General features: G+C 31.8%; 1 protein-coding gene across 1 annotated transcript in view; it reads left to right on the forward strand.

Moving 5' to 3' along the window:
- Nucleotides 1-21,948, forward strand: part of LOC111002195 (RYamide receptor) — a 38,836-nt gene that overhangs the window by 14,516 nt on the left and 2,372 nt on the right. Inside the window, exons 2-6 of the mRNA XM_045632522.1 lie at nt 9,392-10,036; nt 12,154-12,352; nt 13,384-13,452; nt 16,541-16,699; nt 19,532-19,628. Coding sequence (XP_045488478.1) covers nt 9,447-10,036; nt 12,154-12,352; nt 13,384-13,452; nt 16,541-16,699; nt 19,532-19,628 — 1,114 coding nt within the window. The 5' untranslated portion in view covers nt 9,392-9,446. The remainder of the gene's footprint in view (nt 1-9,391; nt 10,037-12,153; nt 12,353-13,383; nt 13,453-16,540; nt 16,700-19,531; nt 19,629-21,948) is intronic.

Raw genomic sequence — 21,948 nt, forward strand, 5'->3', positions numbered from 1 at the left:
ATTATCCAAACGAATGTACACATATTTTTCAGTGCTAATATATATTCACATTTACTGTACCTAATTTTTAAAATTCTTCAGCATGTTATTCTTAAGGGAAAGTTTTTAAAAAACTAGTTAGCGTTCATAGACTATAGAATGATCACGAATTTACAAAAACTGAGGCCTATTTTTTAAACAGTTTTAACATATTTTATTTCTTAAAAAAATTTCTTTTTATTTTGTATGTGAAAGTTGGCTGATACAAAAATAATTGCAATGATCCGCCGATACTTAATATTATACTTTAACCTCGCCTTTACACGAAAGGGTAATCGGATTTTCTTATACTTCCTGTCTTCGCCAATATTACCCAATTCCCACAGGATGCCTATTTTTATATTAACAACCTTGGAATCGTATCATCACAATATGCTTTAAATACCATTTTCATAATGCGAATTCACTTCATTATTTTTAAATAATAATAATTTCACAAACACAGCAGACAAATGAAACTAATAACTTCGCGAGTAAGAATAAAATGTTCTACACATAGAGAGTATATTCAGAGAGTTATGTAACCTAACATATATAGTTATATATACATGTATAGTTATATATTTAAATTATTATAGTTTAAGGGACTTAGTTTTTTTTATGTTTTACTCTTAGAAGAGAAAAATACTTTTTTAATTAATTGTATTGTTGAAACGACGTTCTAGCAATACAATTAGAATTTCTAATTTTGTTTGAACAATTTAAAAGACCATAACTTTTTTACTATTTACATTTATTTCAACCAAACATTACATTAACAACTGCATTTCTAGATCTAATAAAAAAATATAAATTTAATGTTACATCTTGAATTGCAGTACCCGAATAAATAAATTTACTGCATAGAGCATATTTACCACAAACAAAAATATTTCCAACAACAGAGAGAAACAATGTTTGAAAGGTTCCTATGTGATTTAAAAAACGGTTTGCTGTGACTAGTCAAACACGTACTTTTAGAACTTTGGATAAAAATTTTACGTTGCAACTGCTGACCGGCAGTTAAATAAAACTATGTTTCAGAACTGTTACCAATATCATGGATAGGTCAGAAACTACTTTTTTTCCGAAATGAATAAAGTTTTTTGGCTCTGGTGAACTATTGCAATATCTACTTCATTACCTACGTCGATATTTTTCTGCTTTAATTATTTGTTGTCTATTAATGATTCGTTTTACTTGTATACTAGTTTATGTATGTCCTGGTCACCTATGATCTAATCGACAGATTCGCTTCCGTTCTCGTGAAATTAATACCAACGTGTGTGGGAGCAATAAATAAAAGTGCTATAAACCTGAAGAGGAAGTTATGGTAGTTATATTAAGCGTAGGTGAGACTTATTAGATCATCTTTATATATTGATAAATTAATGTAATAGCACCGTTTTATATACTATATATAAACTTAAAACTAATTACCATTGTCTAAAATACTCATCTGTTTATTTTCATTATAGCGTAAAACCAATTTGGCAGAAAGTGACAAAATAGAAATTACACTTATTTAATTTTAATTAATGAGCGGGTAGTCTTGTTATTCAAGGGATACAAAATTGAGATATATAAGATCGAGAGCCTGCCACATGCTTAATGATATATGTAATAAACGAATTGCAGACAACATAATGGATATTCAATATACTATTAACTTCAAGCTGGACATTTTTGTAACTTTGTTAATGTAAAATACAGTTTCATTCAGTTTTTTCAGTTCTTGATATCTACTTACTAATAGATACCATTAGTACGAGATCCGGCCGCAGGATTACTTCGCTCATCGGTTATTTGCTAAAAAACAATTCTTTATGTATAAATACTTATAAGTAGAAGAATGTATATCTACCAAGTTGCCTATCAAAATTTGTCCGCTAGTTCTTTTAGTGAAATTATTTTGAATTGATTTTTGGGAAAACATTTCGTTCTATGTTATTTACATAAATTATTGTTCACATGATGACAATTTACATAAAGATTTAAAAAAAATCACGGATGCCCTTGATCACATGGCGGCACTTCTTCTAGTTTGTTTAAATTAAGAACTCTAAATGAAAAATCGTTTAATAAATAATAAAAAAATTCATTAACAAAAACTAATTAGGCGGTCAAACGAGGCGGTATGGATAAATAATCTGCTGTATCATCAGCTAAAACCCGTTAATAATAGGATATAATTTATGACCGCTTCTAATTGTAGACTGTATATAACTGTGAAATTCTCAATTCAAAAAACAGATTCAAATGGCATTTTTTAATTTCAGTCTCATTTCCGCTTCCGCTTCCTACCATAAATATTTAAAAGGCACTTCATAAACAAACACATTTGGAATTATAAGCATGCCACACAACAATTAGACAAGGTAATGGAATTTGCCCTGCCCGTAATGCTTAGTGCAATTCCTCTTGTCGCCATAAACACGTGAATATACGACAAAGCCACAAACAGTATTTGTTTTGTCTGAAAGAGCCTCGTTCTACGTTTATATTGAGTAATGAAATCATATTTTTTATTTATGCTATTTCAAAAACTAAGTTAATGTAAACTATCGTATTATATATATAAATTAAATTAAATTAAAAAAATAATTTCTGCTAAATTTTAAAGTTTATTTAAAAAAACACTTGTTAAATACGTTGTAACTACCAACGTAATTTATTTGTGTTAATGTAACCTTATTTCATAATTTATAAGCTATGTTTATAGCGAGTTAAATTGCGTGTGCAGTTTTTCAGGGTATGGTTGAAATGAAAGTGTAACTTTTTATGAATAAATATATTACATACATTAGAAGGTGGTTCAAGTATTGCATAAATTGTATATAAACTATTCATATTTAGAGTGGCATTCATCTTTCTTTAACAGTTTTGATCGTGTTCTTTGACATTTTCATTCGCTGATCTTCAGATTTCTTTTTACGTTTGTATCTTTTCCTATCCATTTTACAGTAATAGAACAGCATTAATATAAATATGACATGAATAAACTTCGGTGGTGGCTGTTGGAGGGATGTTCAAATGTATGTTAAATTACTCTTTGTTTAAAGTTGGGTTTCCACTGGCTTTAATCGTTTAAAACTTAGGCGTATAACTAATATACATTTAATGGCGTTACGAGGCTTGACTTACAAATCTAACTTTTATTTATTTATTTATTTCAGTAAATTTTTCTATCTTAACAGTTACAACTAATGCGATAGAATTCCAAAATATTTCCCACACCAACTATCCTACATACAAACATTAAAAAATTAAACTTATATTCCTAAATTTTATAACTAACAATATAGCAAGCAACTCTTGTAACTGTTGCTTGTGTCTGTATAACTCAGATCTTGAAGGATTCTTAAATCTAAGTGATACCTATATTATCTATAAAGAATATAAATGTTGTCGACTTATTTGACATTATCGAAAACGAGAATGTTATATTACTATTTATGAGTGTGTGCAAAGTGGAAAATCGAAATGGATGATCCCTTTCGTTTGGCTTCAAGTGTAAGATGATTGCTCCTTATTAACAAAAATACATATTTGTAACTTAAAGTTTTAGTTTTTTGACGTTTATAAGTGTACAATGGTTTACATGTTTGGCTGTCAATTTTTTCATATCATGGTATTAAAATGGCTATTTTAATTCTATTTAATATGGAATTCATCGTTCTTTAACGCGTTCTTTATTTTGCAGATCTTTCTCTGATTTCATGCCCAGCTTCAAACACTTCTTATGTGAAGTTAATTAGAATGATTATATAAAAAACTGTATATTATACTACCTTGGCAAAGTGTATATAACGCATAACGGTATATATGTATTATTTTAGGTCAACTTCGTTCTTTCGGAAAGACAACATAGATTGCAAAATCTAGACTTATAGACGATGTCACTATATATATAAACATGGTATTATATCTAATGTCTATGGCTGTCTCTGATATTTGTAGTAAGTCGCTTATGAAACATATAAGAACTACTTTGTACTACTTTAGAGATTACAATATTAAAAAAAACATTACATATTCCAAATGGATCTTAAAGCAGATTGACGTCCCTTCTTAGATGTTATAAATATATATTCTGTAGGGCTGTATTTATTATATATATTTAAATTTTTAGGAAAATATAAAAACAGGTAATCAATAAAGTAAATCAAATCCCACATTATTCAAACATGCCCAAGCCTAAGTTTAAGTGGAAATAAAAGGAAATCCGCGAAAATATTTCCATTTTATGTTCCCGTAAAATCCGCCCAATAAATCTGTAGAAGCTTTAACGTAAGAATTACCCGCAAGGACTTCCGGATGACCGCAAATAAAGTGGAAACAGCAAAAAGTAGTTACAATCCCATTAGGAAAGGATAAATCAGTTTACAACTTGTTTTTCCCCAGTTGTTTTGTTTGTCCTCAGGTGTAATGGAATTTTTATTTGGAACAGTTTGTATTTACAAGAAATCGTTTTGAATTAAATCCTATTGAGATTATTCGTATTCATTTGCCAAATGTTACAATGACACATGTCAGAAGTGAAACTTATTTGTAAATTAATTATTACTAAGGTAAAAGCCCCAAAAGCTCTGCACTGCTTACGCGTATCTATACGGGCTTATGACAATTTAAATAAAAAAAATCTGCGGTTACGCTATGCGACAGAATTGCCATCTAAAGTTCTAATATGTTATCACAAAACGAATACATCCACCAATCGCGTGTATTTTTTCTCGATCTCCCTTTCTCACTCTTATTCTTTCTTACTATAGCTCTCTCCCACCTCTCGCTCTATTTGCTTCATGCTACGTTTGCATTTTCTCACTCTCTCCCTTTTATTCAACAAAAACGCTCTACATCTTCGTAGTCCTAGTATTGTTATTGCGTTTCATACGAAAAAAAATTACCCTCATTCGCCTAAAGAAGGTTGACTATAAAAAAAAGCCAAAAAATTACCGGAAGAATTAAACAATTAAAACAAAATAACAAATTAAAGAATCTGCGAATTAAAAACATTAAATCGGCAATATATTTAACTATTCATTACTTCAAATGTATATGTTTAGGTTTTATCAATCAAATAAAATAATATTTCCAATTCCAGGAAATTAAATGTGAAAAATAAATTCGAATTTATTTAATCCATTTTATTTATACAAGCTGAGTGCTGCGGTTTCACTTGCGTAAGATTAATATCTGCTTTGACAAGATAAATGTGCGATAAATATTAAAGGTAGTAAAACATTTAGTTCTTGACAAAGCTCCAATTTTGGGCTTTAAATCAATTTTTATAATCGCTAAATTTAACATTTTATAAAGATTGAAACTGATATCAAATGAAGGCCCGATTTTATTTAATTATTATTGGTATTTAACTACATATGTATATTCTAGCTTAAGTAACATATAATTCAGACGACGGCATATAGAAATATCAATAATTATATGATATCTAGATATTGTATCTGGTTAACATGTTAATCGAATTTGCTCTTTTAGCATACGTACTTATCCTTCTGCCGGTTTTAAGAACAGATATTTCATGATCATATTTTAATAAATCTCTTCTTATTCTATTGTGATTCGTGTGTGAGTGCTGCATTTCCTTCGATTACAGCATCCGTAATTGTTTCTCTTATTAGGCGAATAGAGAGGTTATCAAACAGTGTGGCATCAAAATCAACAATAAGCTTTCGTAGAAGGCATGAAATTTCACCTACTACCCTATGTAATCTATTTGAAACTTGGCGATCTATAGCTATAGTGTTCTCGTACCATCTATGTTCTTAATTTGTTGATGTAATTTATATATAATTACGGAATATTATTTTTAATTAGCTGGCGTTGATAACTGTATATTAAGTTACATAAATAAATAATCTGCCCCGCAAAGCTCCAGACCTTTTGTGACTTCATACAGTTAATGATACTTTCATAACATTTCAGGCGAACGATTACATTCGCCCACATCTTTTATTATCAATAGCAGGTAGATCTAGTTATATTTTACTAATACAAGCGTAAGCATGAAAAAATCCAGAATTAGACAATATTTGTGTTATAAAGAAACCAACATAAAATCAATCAATTCTCACACTTTCAGCATTGTAAAGGTTGATGTTAAATTCTTGACGTGTTTATTTATGAACTAAATGGTTCTCTGGTGAAAGAGAGACCTTTGACATGAATACGATGATGATACCATTTGATGAGCCAATTATATAGTTATATTATTTCTGATGCAGCTCAAGGATTTTTGTTCTATTTTATGTTATTTTTTTTAACTACTTTCCGGTAACTCCATTCGTCACCACTCTTTTTGAATACTCTACACATAGCCTCAGCTAGCATATGAATACTGAGCATTGACATATAGAATGACCGTCGGTTTCACGGTAATTTGGAAGGGTAGGAAAAGCTTCATTGGTTTATTTGAGGCGTAAGAAAATATTTGAATTGGTTTAGTACGATATCAATTAAATTCAATACACACATTGTATGAATCGTTGCGTTCACATTGACAGAAGTTGTCATTATTGTACTGACTGTATTTAAACTATAGAACAGTGTTAGCCTAGCGGCTTCAGCGTGCGATTCTCATCTCTGAGGTCGTATCTTCGATCCCCAGCTATGCACCAATGGACTTTCTATGTGCGCATTTAACATTCGCTCGGAGGATGAAGGTACTGTCTCGTTGGTCCAATAGTTGCAGGTACACTTCATGAGGTATCGGTTTCGAAGATACAATCATAGTTTTAGTTTTAGTTCTTGTCTGATCTTTTATTCCTGCCTGTCGCGTCGTACATTCGTCCCATTGTAGTAGGGCAGTTATGAAATTTTGTCTTTATTTCGGACCCTACATACAAGTCTTATGTAATATAAATGAGTTTAGGTATCTATAAAGTACAGCAAGAGTTGGTCTGGAACATTATTTTTTATAATACATTGTGGTTTTTAGGTTTGAGAGATATCGCCGTTTGTAGGTTGGAGAGATAGCTTGGAGAGTTCTTAGAGTGTTTCAATGGTGGACAGTTCTTCCAACCTAAAGGTTGGATGGCCAGTCCGAAGGCTCTAGTGGCTAAGGTCGAGTTGATGTTTATGTCACAGCTTAATTAGCCATTCAATTAATAACCTAGCCATTTAACTAAACGGCGCCGTTTATCTAGCGGTCTGAAAGATGTTCAGTTGATCAAACAGCTAGGCAGATGACATGGACGTTTCAATAGTTTCTTCAAAGTGACAATATTCAAACTTCGGCAAACAACAACTTTAATTGTGTTTTCCAAAGTTTCATAAAAAACAACAAGTACTCTGGAAGAATGTAGTTCCAATAATAATGAGAATTTGACTCGAGCAATTTAATTTTAAAATTAAGCTTATGTTTCATCTTTTTTCATTTGTGCCAAATAATGACTCTATCGTACGAATGGCCTAAACATTATCCATCTAGTTTATTCAGTTTGTAACAAACGCTACGGCTGCATCGTTGAGGCCGCTAGTTAAACGGCGGCATTTAGTTAAAACGCTAGGCTTGTAATTGAACAGCTACTTAAGCTGCTGCGACATCCACAACATTCGGTATAATTTAGCACGTGTCATGACGTCATCCCAATAATTGTAATCTCGAATTATAGGTGTTGAAATAATCAGGCACAGAAAGCAGATATGTGTATTAAGAAGAAAACAAATACCGAAATCTGGAACCAAAGTTGTAGCACCACTGTTTTGTTTAATGCAGTTTCAATTATGAAAATAATCTACAAAATTGGCCATTGTCAAATGCAAACATCTAAACGCTAAAACTATTTAAATCGGAAAGCCACATACATGACCCTCGTAATATTATATAGTACTATTCCGATATGTGTTAGATAATATTATCAAGAAATATCGAGACGTCAAACAGATATAATTTAATATTCATAAAACTATCAAACACAAACCACTTGTGCCGTCAAAACGGAAATTTATTAGCTAATTTACAAAATGTTTAATGCTATTCTTTTGCCTTCACATTATATTTTTAGACAGAGCGTTGAATGAATAAACTTGATGTATCATCGTTTTATGTTCGTTTAAATGTAACATTGTTTAATGTTGTAATTGTGTACGTCTGTTAAAAAGTAATTTAGATTCAGATAGGATTTAGACAGGAATGAGGTTTAATTATAAATTACGAACTAGGATTTGACAGGGAAGTAAGTTAAAGACTAAGAATGTCGAACAGAACTTGGAACAAAGCAAAAGCAATTAATTTGTTAGCGTCAGCCATTTTGTTTCGACTTTACTTTGTAAATGCTCCTGATTTATTTGACCGCTGAATAGAATTGTGGGCGGTTTTTTTCTTTGTTGGATGGAAACTAGCTCAGTTCGAGCTGCTTTGGGGAATGTACGAACGTACTGCCGAAAATTTTTACCACGTCTAGCACAAAACTTGCGAGACTTGGTCCTCGGCTTGAGCTGTCTTGGGTCACTTTTAGGGCGGCAGCTCAATGCAAATCTCAAAAGCGAAGTACGGAGTTTTATCACTAATCAGATTTTTTTTATATAGTACAAGGGCCAAACGGCAGGAGGTCACTTGATGGTTAGTGATACCGCCGCCCATGGACACTCTCAATACCAGAGGGCTCGTGAGTGCTTTGCCGGCCTTTCAATCATTTGTAGGCTCTTTTCTTGAAGGACCCTAAGTGGCATTGGTTCGGAAATACTTCAGTTTATTAGTTTATTAGTTTGGCCACGCGCATGATGGATTTATATTTGACGAAATATTTGATAGTGTACTACTAGTGTTGCTAAAAAAAAGTGTCAGCAAAAGAAATTCTAAGGGCTGACGTATCCATCAATCATTTTGCTTAAATCTCGAAAACAAAGCTTAGCGTAGCTTTAAACCAAACTAACCTTATAGCGATGTATATGGACTTTTGTTTTTTCAATATTTAGTTCTATTTTTTATTATCAGTAAAAACAACAAAGAAAGTCATTGTTTATACATATATTGCATGCGAGGTAACAAATATTTTGGTATTTCTGTTTTTAATATTTAAAGTCCTGCGCAGTGTAACAATTATATAAATTATTAGGACGGATACAACAGTTGCAAACCCGCGTTCATCTATTTATACGGATTTGCTGTAAAGGTACAAAATACCATTTACGTAAGCTATTTAATAATTCCGACGACGACAGGCTATGTAACCGGGGAATTATCTAGAAAACATAAAAAACTGCGTTTTCAGGGTTGAAGCATGATGTTATGCCACCGAAATTTCTTGATTAATGGACACACAATTTAAAGTAAAATTCAGATTAGTGCTAAGTTTTATTATATTAGAAAAATAAAGAAATATTATAACATTTATGTTTATTGTTTCAGGAAGTGATAAAAACAGACAGAGGTGCTGTACAAACGTAATAAAGAATGATTACGCATGATGGTGGATGTGTCTGAGTACCAGGAGATAAGCACACAGTACAATAACATCAATCTGACAGTAAATAAAACATGGACGAAAGAGCTGTGCACCGTAGACACCAGAAACTTCCTTTCCACAGCATTATTTCATTCCCTAGTGTATATCCTCTACTCTACAATTTTTATCACGTCCCTTTTCGGAAACGGTCTAGTGTGCTACATCGTACAAAGCTCCCCCAGGATGAAGACTGTGACCAACTACTTTATCATGAATCTGGCTATCGGTGACATTTTAATGACATTATTGTGTATACCGTTTACCTTCGTACCGATGCTTGTATTGCGAAAGTGGCCCTTTGGCATGGTGATGTGTAAACTTGTGAATTATTCCCAGGTGGTATCTGTGTTTGTGAGTGCGTATACGCTGTTAGCGATCTCAATAGATAGGTATATGGCGATTATGAGGCCGCTAAAGCCGCGTTTGGGGCGGGTAGCTGCTAAGTTTATTGTGAGCGGTGTCTGGGCGAGTGCCTGTGCGACTGCGGCTCCAATTTTCATTGTATCGGAGATTAAGAGGCCGACTGAATGGCATGAATTCTGTGAAGAGTAAGTTTTAGATATAATCAAGTAAATACAATTAAGATATATTAAATAATTAAGAATAAAATAAATAAAATAAAATAAATAAAAATAAAAATAAGATGTTTATGGGATGCTTCGAATGAAGTGCTGAAATGATCACCTGTAAACGTCTGAGTTTTTGCAATGCGGAAGCAATGCATCTGTATTATAGTCATATTGAAGTACATGTTTAATTAAAACTTAATTAAATATATTACTGACTAATGTAAATTAAACACATAACTTTACATTAATCGTCTCTTACTGATAATGTGTGCTAGAAAGCAAGATGTTTTACTTACATAATAAAAAAATATTCAACAAATTCGTTCTAAATAAACTCTCGCAAAAAAAGAACAACTAGGAACGTTCTAAAATCGATTTTAGATAAATAATGAAAAATTTGCTGGTTCAGTAAAGGATTTCGGCATAATATCCAAGGCAGAATTTGCCAAATCCAAAGTCTATAGTTATAACTTCAATTTATATTAAAGTTTTCAATCAATGTTTGCGAAGCCAATTTTTATAAATCTGAAATATAAACCCAAAGAACAAAAAACGTGTTTATACGAAATCCGACCTGATAGATTGTGCCTTATCTTTTCATATCGCAGAACAGTTTCCGAATCCATTATAATGGAATATCTTTCATATTCTGTAAATAAACATGGTTATTTTGTAACTATTTCGGATAAATTAAATATATTCAACCCATACTAACACTACTTAGCACTCATAAACTCTTGTTTAAGCAAATTAAAATAAATATAATATGCCCCGATTTGTGAGCTTTGAGAATAAGGATCTGTGGTACCAAGTGGGTATGGGTACAGCTCAATTAATCCTCCGAGACTGCAAGCTGAAATTAATCCATCTGAAAATATCCTCTATCGCCTGATAGGAAGCTATTTAGCACTCCATTTACAAGCTATCAAATGTTTCCCCTCTACTCTTAATAATCGCTATGGAAAATATGTTATGCAAGTCACGGAATTTGATCCAATTTTCAAGTAATTTTATCGGCCATCTCATCGTTATTAACTTTTATGCATCTCTTTATACGTGATACACGTAGTTAGTCCCATTTTAGTCGTGACAAACCTTTACTAATGGTATTTTAAAATGGTACCTATTTTATTACGCACAAATACGTAATAAAAAATAGGTATGTACCCTTTTTTTCCTTTAACAAACTAAAGACAGGTAAAGCATTATAATGACTTAAATATTCAGAAGCAATCAAATCACAGGCTGTCCAAATAAACCTTCTAATCTCAGGTATTAGGGTAAAGTAAACATTATTTGCACGAATTGTACGTGCCTATTTTATCACGAAAACTTCTCAGAATTTTCTTGATAAGGGCCGTTCAAGTATCATATTAGTATTACGTGGGCAACACTAATAATGTTTACAACTGGCCAGTTAGAAATATTGCTTATTAATGAAAACTTTTTTTAAATTTCAATTTTAGAACTCTTTGGTAACCTAATGAAGTATATTGCATTCATTTGTCATTTGTATATTTGTGTGGTTTTGTGACAATGTGTGTAATATGTGTAAAAAATAAATAATGACTAGGCGCAAAATATAACAAAATCAATGAATTTCCGAAACAATTAGACTTAAGGCCCTTCAAAAAAGAGCGTAATTCTCGAAAGGCCGGAACTTGCAAACCCTCTTAATGTGAGTGTCCATGGGCGGCGGTATCACCTAACTTCAGTCTCTCTTGCTTCACATCCCCACACTAAAAATAATTTCTCTGGTTTATGTGATTACTATATCTGTGGCCATATGTCAGAATATGATAAATGCAATTTCATTACTTTACAGGACAAGCAATTAAATTATTAAGAATAAAATTCTTGAAGGCACTGTTAAAATATAAAACACTCGATATATTAATAAGTCATACTAATCAAAAATGTACTTATGATCTGATCTGATAAATATATGACCTCACATATACTTTAATAAGACTTTTTTTTAACGAATATAATCGGATCGGTATGCAAATGACAAATTTAATTAGCGTTTACATTCCTTAAAATTAGTATAGAAACCTAAGTTGTATTCTCAATACATCCAAAACGATCCTTTACAGGGATCTATGCTTGGAACAATGGGAGAAATCAGAACACAGCCAGCAATACTCATACGTCCTGTTGACACTTCAATTCGCGCTGCCATTGACAGCTCTTGTATTGACATATGCGAGAATAGCTCACGTGGTTTGGGGTGGGAAGCCCCCGGGTGAGGCTGAAAGCCTTCGGGATTCACGGATGCAGCTGGCTAAAAGAAAGGTACAACAATAAATCTGATTCATGAAACTGTTTCAAAAGGAGTGAAACATTTAAATATAAAAAAAAATCCTTTTTGCCATATTGGTAAAACGTATGAAATATTGTTTTTATTTTGAAACAGTTACATTAATAATTTCTATTTATACTTCATGTTTATATTTTAAGTAATTAAGAATTAAGTTTGGTTCACAGTGGTTGCTTCAAAGAGATCGCTCGAAAGCGATATGGCCTCCAGTTGCCTGCTATTCATTGAAATATGTCAATTGTATTATGTTTCTTCAACGAAGTGTTGATAAATAAGTACATAAAACAACCGCTAAAATTAAATAAAATTCGTATTTAATCAAATATTGTGCTATTCGATTTAATGGAAAATCTTTATAAAAATTATTTTTTGGTCGTTAATTTATTCACACGACACGCGCCTTGAAATAATAGCGACATAATGCAAAATTTAAATTATTCTTTTAAATCTACGGTACGATAAGATATCTTTATTATTTTGAATCCATCGTCGATGTTTCGCAAATATGTCGTCCAGGGCCTAAAGAACTTCAAAGTCCTATAGAAAGAAGGCGGTCTTTTTGCTGTCAAATTTGACACTGACAACTGATAAGCTTGACGTTTGTGAGACATTTTAATAAGTTTAAAGGTTAATTTCGGGGTGAGATTTAAAACAAAAGAAAAACGTAGCGTTTCGTTTGAATGATGCTTTAGTCTTGTGCTCAGTCAGTTAAACAATAATTTCAATTATTGACAGCTCTTTAGAGCTTACATAAAAAGGAAAGTGTTGAATGCAGGGTTTATAATTGGTTCTTTTCCGTATGTGTCTTGAAAAATAGTCAATTATCTAATTTTATTTTTTTTTTACGTTAGGGTCACTTGTGCCCTAAAAACCATAAGTATATATAATATAGTCATAAAATATATGCATAAATTTTAACTGGGTTTGTTGCCTTGTCTATGAACCGTAGACTTAAAATGTTTTTCTCTTTCCAATAGTGACAATAATCATACATGTATTTTTGTAGATGATAAAAATGATGGTGACAGTCGTTGTGGTGTTTACAATCTGCTGGCTACCTCTTAATATTTTTATTGTAAGTATACATTAAAAAATACAATCTACATCATCAATAAATAGTACATATTCGTGTATAATTTAATACATTGTCTCTTTACTGAGACATCATAGAGTATGACGGCCTAGCTTCTTACTTAAGATTAATAAGTTATTTAAGTCTAAACCAATTTAGTAATGAAGATATTTTTCATAAAAAAAAATTCAATATTTAGTCTCTATTAAGGAGAAAGCACTTTTCACTTTCCACTTATTCTTCGTTGGCCCTTTTCAATCTTCTCACTAGGCTTATGTCGTGAAGTCAAATAGCCTCAACATTTATGTCATATACATATTTGTATATATAACAATTTGGGCAGCACTCAAAATAGAACTAAGCTGAATTAAAGCGAAGATGAAATAATGAGCCTTCTTCTGTTACTAGCGAACTTTGATGAAAAAAGAAAAAAAATGACGAATTTATTAAATTTATTTCAATATAGCACGATATGTATAAAATAAGTAAAAAATATATCATAATTTCTGATGCAGCAAAGACGTCAAAAAATAACAAACGCAATAGCGTTCAAATAAGAATTGTGTTTTATGTAATAACTAACACTAGTCTGAAATAAACTTTTTTCTTTTCTAATACAGAAATTTGTCTTCTTTCCATTTAACGACAACTCCTTGTATCAAAATGTGCACAATGTGTGTGACGATGCGATGTTCCTTAATAAATAAAATAAATAAGTTTACTAAAGTATTCTTTCGTCTTTTTTCTCAAATAAATTGCGACAATGCTTGGATGAAAAGAACAGATAAATAGTTTTGTAAAAATGCTTAAAACGGTTAATACTAATATTTTACAGACGAAAAATTTGTATTTTGTAACAAAATAGAATAAAATAAAAAAGAATCTACTGGGCTGGTTTCATCTTTCACCTTTAGAATACTATATAATCCCGATTAACATAGATGTAAATATAAATATTACTTTCCAAAATTTATATTTTAAATTTATAAAACAAATAGATTGCAAAATTGCTTTTGCGTTAAAAAATGCTGAAATTAAGTAATACGAATACTTCAAGTACGAAGTCTGAAGAATACTATCTGATAACGAATGCTGATAGCTCAACTTACCGTATTTTACGCCCAAGTTTTTAATAAAGAGAAAAATAATCCTAGTAAAGTGATACCTCATTGTTAAAGAGATTTCAAGTATCTTGTAAATCTTGTCAATTAAGAATATAATTAATGATAATATTTACAGATGAAGCGAGGCTAATTGTTAGGAATCCTTATTAATTGAAGTAAATGTAGGTATAAAACGTCGTAATTTATTAAATTATCATTAAGTCTCTTAATCCCTGAATTGTTAGTACTGTTTGCCGATGACACTTTGGTTTTATTTAAACGACGAGGAGACTCGTGAGACGCGAATGTAAACAGTTCTATCTCAAGTGTATTAAATTTACAAACAAATTTAAAATGTAGTATTGCAAAATTTAAAAATAAATTATGAGGACAGGCTTTGTTGGTAAGTGTAGTCTGACTCATAAAGTCATTTGTGGTCCTGTGTCTAACTTCATTAAGTACAAAGCAAATACGAGACTTAATCTGTCGCAAATTCGTAAAAACCTTTCTGCTAATTTTGTATATGTACTTTTAAAATTAAATTATGTATCATATTTTATTTTGTATACTTTTCACTTTGTAATTTTTCATACAAATTTACCTGATAATATTTTACAGGAGATGAAAATATAGGTTAATTTATTCCACGGAATATAATCGCGAGCTGCAATTAAATTTTTAAGTGTAACTAAATGTAAAAAAGCCTGCTGTAAAAAGGCTGATATGAAGTCAGCGATAGACAGATTTTCCTTTTTTAAATCTGCGTCGAATATTTTCTATCGTAACTTCAAATGAATTTTCCGCTGGGAAATAAAGGAGCGCTCAACTTTTTGAGAGTATGATAACTTGACAGTTTAAGAAGTGGTTATTTTTTCATCTACTATATAATCTATCATCTATTAATATGAGATATCAAAAAATATTATGTTATGATTAAAATGTCTTTAGCTTTTTTTAAACATACATAAATACGTATAATATTTATAAATGATTGTGAATAATAAAAAATGAAACCAGCACCAGAAGAACACGTAATATTAGAAACATAATATATGCTCAAATTTAATAAAATAAGAACAATAAAACAGATGCTGATATTATCAAGACATATAAAGGATTAGTTCAGTCAGTCACGCATCAACTAGTATAGCCTCACCTCTTCTTGTAGTTTCCAAATTTAAATATTAAAGCCATCGTCATGAATTGCACATCATTATAACTGTCCTACTGTTAAAAATAATCAGTGGTGCTACAACCTCTTTAGGTCTTGGCCTCAGATTTCTGAATCTGTTTCATGATCATTTTTTAAATCTAATAGGCATGGCGGTCTAAGACATGTCCGTTTCCTCACGATTATTTCCTTCACCGTTCGAGCAAATGTTAAATGCGCACATAGAAAGAAAGTTCTTTGGTGCACAGCCGGGGATCGAACCTACGACCTCAGGTATAGGAGCCGCAGGCTGAAGCCTCCAGGCCAACACGGCTCCGTTAAAAACATATCAAAATTAACACAAGTTTTGTTATTTTACCCTTAGGGCCTGTTTCACAATGTCCGGTTAAGTTCCAAATAAGCTATTTATTACTTATTGGTAGGATAAATAGTATTTTTGCGTTTCACGACTGTCAGATAGCGGCTATACGTCATAAAATGCGAAGTATCTTATTTGGAACTTTTATTTTTCGAATAATTTTTGTGTTGCATAGCTATTTGGCACTTTATTCATACATTGTGAAACAGGCCCTTTGTCTATGTTAATTACTGTTAGGTTAAGTCCCGAGCATTCCATTTGGATCTACTCTTAGATTCCTCCATCCAAGTTTCCCCAGAAACCTTCACTATGTCGACAGGCTATCGCTTTTCGGTGTTTCCACTTTCACCTTTTAGCTTCGGATTTCGGCGATCCATTTTTAATCTGTACACACGTCGGTCTTTATAAATCAAACGAAAACTCTGAAAAGAGTCTATAATCGATATGTATGCTTACCAGATATTATGGACCATTCACGCAGAAGACATGACTTGGGCGACGTGGCCAGGGATGCCATACGTCTGGTTCGTTTGCCATTGGCTCGCCATGTCCCACTGCTGCTACAACCCCATCATCTACTGTTACATGAACTCAAGGTATCGCCGAGGATTTCAACAGGTACCTTTTCCCGTATTTATTTACAAATATTAGATAAATATATTATAACAGATAAACTAATTGTATATACGTAGAAAATCAGCATATTTTCAACACTGAGTAATTAATTGTTAATAGAAAAGATACTCGAAAAAAAAATACGCTAATTTAACTACTGGGCAAACAAAAATTGTCGGCTATCGTTAAAAAACTGTAATATTAGTCATCTTTAGCTTAAAGTACACACATGTATGTTATGTGGTGTTACTTTCACATAGTACTTGCCCTCAAGACAGAAATTCAGTACAGAGAACTGTTACTCTGTTAACTCCAATAACGATCCCTACTTTATTTTACAATCTCTGTAATAACGTAAATCCATACGTAATCGACATATGTACAAGTTCGTACCTTTTTCTCTGGCTTAGGAAATAGAGAATGGTTTTGAACAACGAAATAATATTAATTCATGCTTTCGAAATGGGAGAAACATATATTCTCCCATTTCGAAAGATACACATGGATTCTAGATTTTACAATATATTTAGCTCCTTCTTTTCTAGTTACCGGGAGCTATATGAAAACCTAAACAATTTAGTATACATTTCATAAGGTAGTAAAATTCATTTGTTTATTGCAACTACTAGACTTTGAGACGTTTATTAACGCTATTTTTAATTAGAGACGTTTATGTTTCCTAATGTTTACATTTAACATTCCTGGAAGAAATTGTTTTAGGGAGGCTACGTACGAGGAGTTTTAATGATTTGTTCGTGCTAAATATATTCTCTAGTCGTTTAATTCTCGATTCATTAATATTACTGTCTACTATCATATTTTGTAAATTTCTCGAAAAAGCCGAACAATTTTTTTAACGTTTATAGTGAATTAATAGTATGTGGATAAACTATCAAAACGTCACCCACGCTTTAAACTCCCGCCAAATGGAACTAAACTTATCACCTCAAAAAGGATTATAACTTGTAACATATAATTTAAGACTAAATGAACGTACAAAACAAGATAATATATTATCTATAAAGTGATACAATATTCATCCCAGCCTGATTAAAAGCAGAGAGAAACGCTTGAAATACTTAAAGTGAGAATAAAAAAAATCTGTGGTGAGAATCAAGTCACACTTATCTGTGAAAGCACAGTTATTTGAGGAATACCCGTGGTAAATGTTTTTATTTTTTGTTGTAGTTTTGTATTATTTCCGCTTCCTACAGAAAAATACTAATGTCCCTTTAGTTTGCTCGAGTACGTTTGATTAAAACAAAAACGATACAACTTCACTGACGCTATCATAATGTCAAAATGTTAAATGTCAACTTGATGTGACAGATGACAATCTCTCGCTGACTACGACTTTTGTAAACAAAAGTCGACTTTTTTAGCTTTACGCACTACGCAGAGCGAAAAGTCGACTTATGGCATAAATTCATAATTAATAAGGAGAGATACATTTTGTATGATAAGAAAAAACGCGCGTGTACAACCGATCTATATGTTGAGAGAAATAAATTTAATTAGAATTGGTAGTTAAGGGAACAATTAAAATGCGCAAGTTCTAGTTTGCATTTCTTGCTTTTAATGTTTGATGCGTCCATAGGGTGTGGTTACGCTGAAGGTTCTATGTTCACTCCTTATTTAGAAATTGTATTCGTTTTTACAACAAACTCCCGAGCGAAATTACAGAATGATCACTAAATAAATTCAAAACTCTTGTTAAACAATAAAATTTTGGGATTATTTAAACGATCTTAATCCTTGGGTTTAATCTGCTCCAGTTTAATTATTCATGGCTGCTCTCACTTATTTAGCTTCCTTTACAATGTGAGTGACTCAAAACATGGCGATTAAAAAGAGTGGCGGAGAGTTACTTGCCTGTTCTTCTTGCCCTTGACTTGTAAACTGGTAATAAATGTAAATTTAGAATCAATTTAACATCTTTACTGTAGACGTTCTTTAGTGTACCTCTATGAATAAAGTTATTTTTAGTTTCCGTTTAAGATTATTATTATTTATCTCTGGCCAGTATACAGAGAGTAATAACGATTTATTTTCAATGTAAAACATATGTTTTGTAATTTCTGCAAAAACTATATATTTTAATTAGAAATCAAAGTAGTTATACACTATCTGCATTCACAAATATGCTACTGCAGTCTATTTTGGAGTATACAAGTCCTCAGACAAGAGGTCACTCTTAAAAGGACACACATGACACAATGCTTGAAAATAATTAATAGACTGCATAAATTACCAAATTACAGACGTTTTAAATTGTCCATTGTCCTGAGAGATTTCCTTCATGTCAGTTAGTTCCTATACAGAATATTTGTATTACAGTAAATATATTAATCAAATTTAGCAATTTTCGCCTTTTGGCTGCAGCGTGCGGCTCTCATACCTGAGGTCGAAGGTTCGATCCCCGGACTTTCTTTCTATGTGCGAATTTAACATTTGCTCGAACGGTGGATTATCGTTAGGAAACTGACATGTCTTAGACCCAAAAAGTCGACGACGTGTGTCAGGCACTGGAGGCTGATCACCTACTTGCCTATTAGATTTAAAAATGATCATGAAACAGATTCACAAATCTGAGGCCAAGACCTAGAGAGGTCGTAGCGCCACTGATTTATTTTTTTAAATACATATTTTAATCTATTACTATTTAATTGTGTGTTGTTCTTTTTCGTTGTGTATGTATTGTTTTGTATGTGATAGAAATTCAAACAGTTACCGCATTGGAGTTATCTGTTATCACTACCGCAATAAGAGTGATGAACATGGTTACATCCTATGAATTAACTGAATGTCCATTTATAAAAGGATATTTTATATTAGAGATTTTTACAGGCTCTTAGTTGTATACTGCGCCCGCGCACTAATAGCAGCACTGGTCAACAGGGCAATTGCAGCGGGGATGCATTACCCTTAACAGGTAAAATTTAACCTAGCCTTTGACTAAATATGCTTTTTGTGACTAAGCTAGCAATTAATCATATTTTTATAACGCCCAATATGTTAGCTATTAAGCATTTTTATTTTACTATTAGCAAGACTTACTTAAGTAGCTCCTGTAAACGGCAAATCCTATGATCAAGGTTTATAAAAGCTTGTGAAACTACAACAGAAACGAAAATGAAATAAAATACAGTCAAGCGAATGAGCCTTAGAAAACTACAATATCTACAGAGGACACTCATTCTTAATTTGTAACACTAAAATTATTATTATTTTTATTTTTTTAACTGTTTGAAACATGTACCATGTACAACGGAATAATTGTTTTTTAGTTACTCACAACACAGGGCCTCCCTAGTGTGGGGACTAGCGATATATAAATTGGTCATAAAATGTGTTTATTATTATTATTCAAAAGTTTTACTTTTTTGTTCCATATCCCAATATCAAACTTTTGATAGATTCTGCCAGCAATAATAAATTGTCCACAGATTAAATCAGAATTACTCATCCAGATAAATAAGCCTTTGAAGAGTTCTTCATCTTTATTAAAGAGACAAAAGAAACTTTGAAACTCAAATCGTCAGGGAAATACCATGAATAAGTTCATAAATAATTATTCTCTTATTTGTAAAATGCCATTTGTAAGACTCTTTAGACTTCGATTCGAAGAATATATAGAATTCGAAACTTTAGATTCTTTGAAAGGCCATATTTTTCTTTTGAATAGTTTTTGTTATTATTAAGAAAATTAAGGCTTAACTATTTACCGAAAAATCTATTTTAAAATATGCCATTTTTATTAAAATTATGGCGTAATTCGAATTTAAACAAAAGATTTAAGAACTTCTTTATATTCCCTCACTCAAAAAGTTCCAAAATCCCGACTTGGCAATATTCTGGCAACCCTGGTTGTAAGTCACCTTTATGTAAACGAAAGTAAACACTATGACGCCGACAGCGACAGTAATCTCCCATTACCTAGCCAGTAGTGTCTACCGAATCTTCACACTATCTGTTTCCTGTCCAAACAAAACTAATGTACTCAGTGGCGACGGTATCACTTAAAATCAGGTTGCTCCCTAAAAGCCTTAATATGCTTAATATGCTTAATATGCTTCTATCTTCATATGAACTCTAATAAGGTTTGGAGCACTACCTAGCGATACTTTTAACCTTCAAAACTACTTTAGTGATTTTCAAAGTGTCTCGTACATTATGATCAGTAAGTAAAATTTATATCTGTGAAAAAAGTTCTGTAAAGAACAGTGTTTTTCTAGAACCTCTCATGTTATAAATATGACGGAAGCTTACACTAATCTGACAAGCATAAAAGTCGTGCAAAGAGTACTACTATAACAACGATGTTATGTTTATAAAACTAAGTTTTTTTAATAATCACTCGGCCATCTTGGCACCTTGGGCAGCATCACCCAGTGCCTAAAAAAAGATTACTTAATCACAAATTCATAATGTACAAACAACAAGGTCTAATAACAAACCCATTGATTTAATTAATATTTATTTCGTGATTCATTTGAATTTAAAGTCCTTTAAATTTTTGGATTAATAATTTCAGCTAACAGGTAATTGAAATTAGAACAAACTGTCATTAAGTGAGCTTCTGTGTCAAACAAATAGTTTTGAAGGTAAAACTTTGCCAGCAACAAATTTCAATCGAATTCTGCTATAAATGTGTGGTGACGCGTGTGAAACTAATTGCTTTACAAGTGTTAATATTGTGCTCGTTTCAATTAAAATGTTAAATAAAACAATAAGAATACCCAAGGCGCAATTTAAAAGCTGTCACAATCACGTAATGAGACGCAATTATAGTGTTTTTATTTATATCAGTACAACTTCTATTGCTTATTTAAATAATAAATCGTACGTGAAAAGGCATGAAACGTTTGTCGGTAGATAAGATTCAACCAGAGGATTGGCTTATTAATTAATTATTGCTTATTTAATTTTGATAATGTGGTATCACACTGTTCTGTGGTCGCTGTATCAAATAACATATTTACGAACAATACAAACGTATTGTTCGTAAAATACTAGTCTTGTGTTACAACACTGTAATGTTAATTCTCCCAAAAATTTTACGTTTCATTAATAATTTCTGGAATTGGCATAATATTACGTGCTTCATACTCTATTATATTCGTGACTTTTTTTTAGTTAATATTTACTGTGTTTTTTTAGTAGGGCTTGTGCAGAGCGGAATTAGGCTTTCCTCGCTCCGGAAAGAGTATCACTTGCCCCGGGGCAAAAAGTCGTAAAGCACTACGACTGTT

Source organism: Pieris rapae, chromosome 2, assembly GCF_905147795.1.
Source record: "Pieris rapae chromosome 2, ilPieRapa1.1, whole genome shotgun sequence".
Classification (NCBI taxonomy): domain Eukaryota; kingdom Metazoa; phylum Arthropoda; class Insecta; order Lepidoptera; family Pieridae; genus Pieris; species Pieris rapae.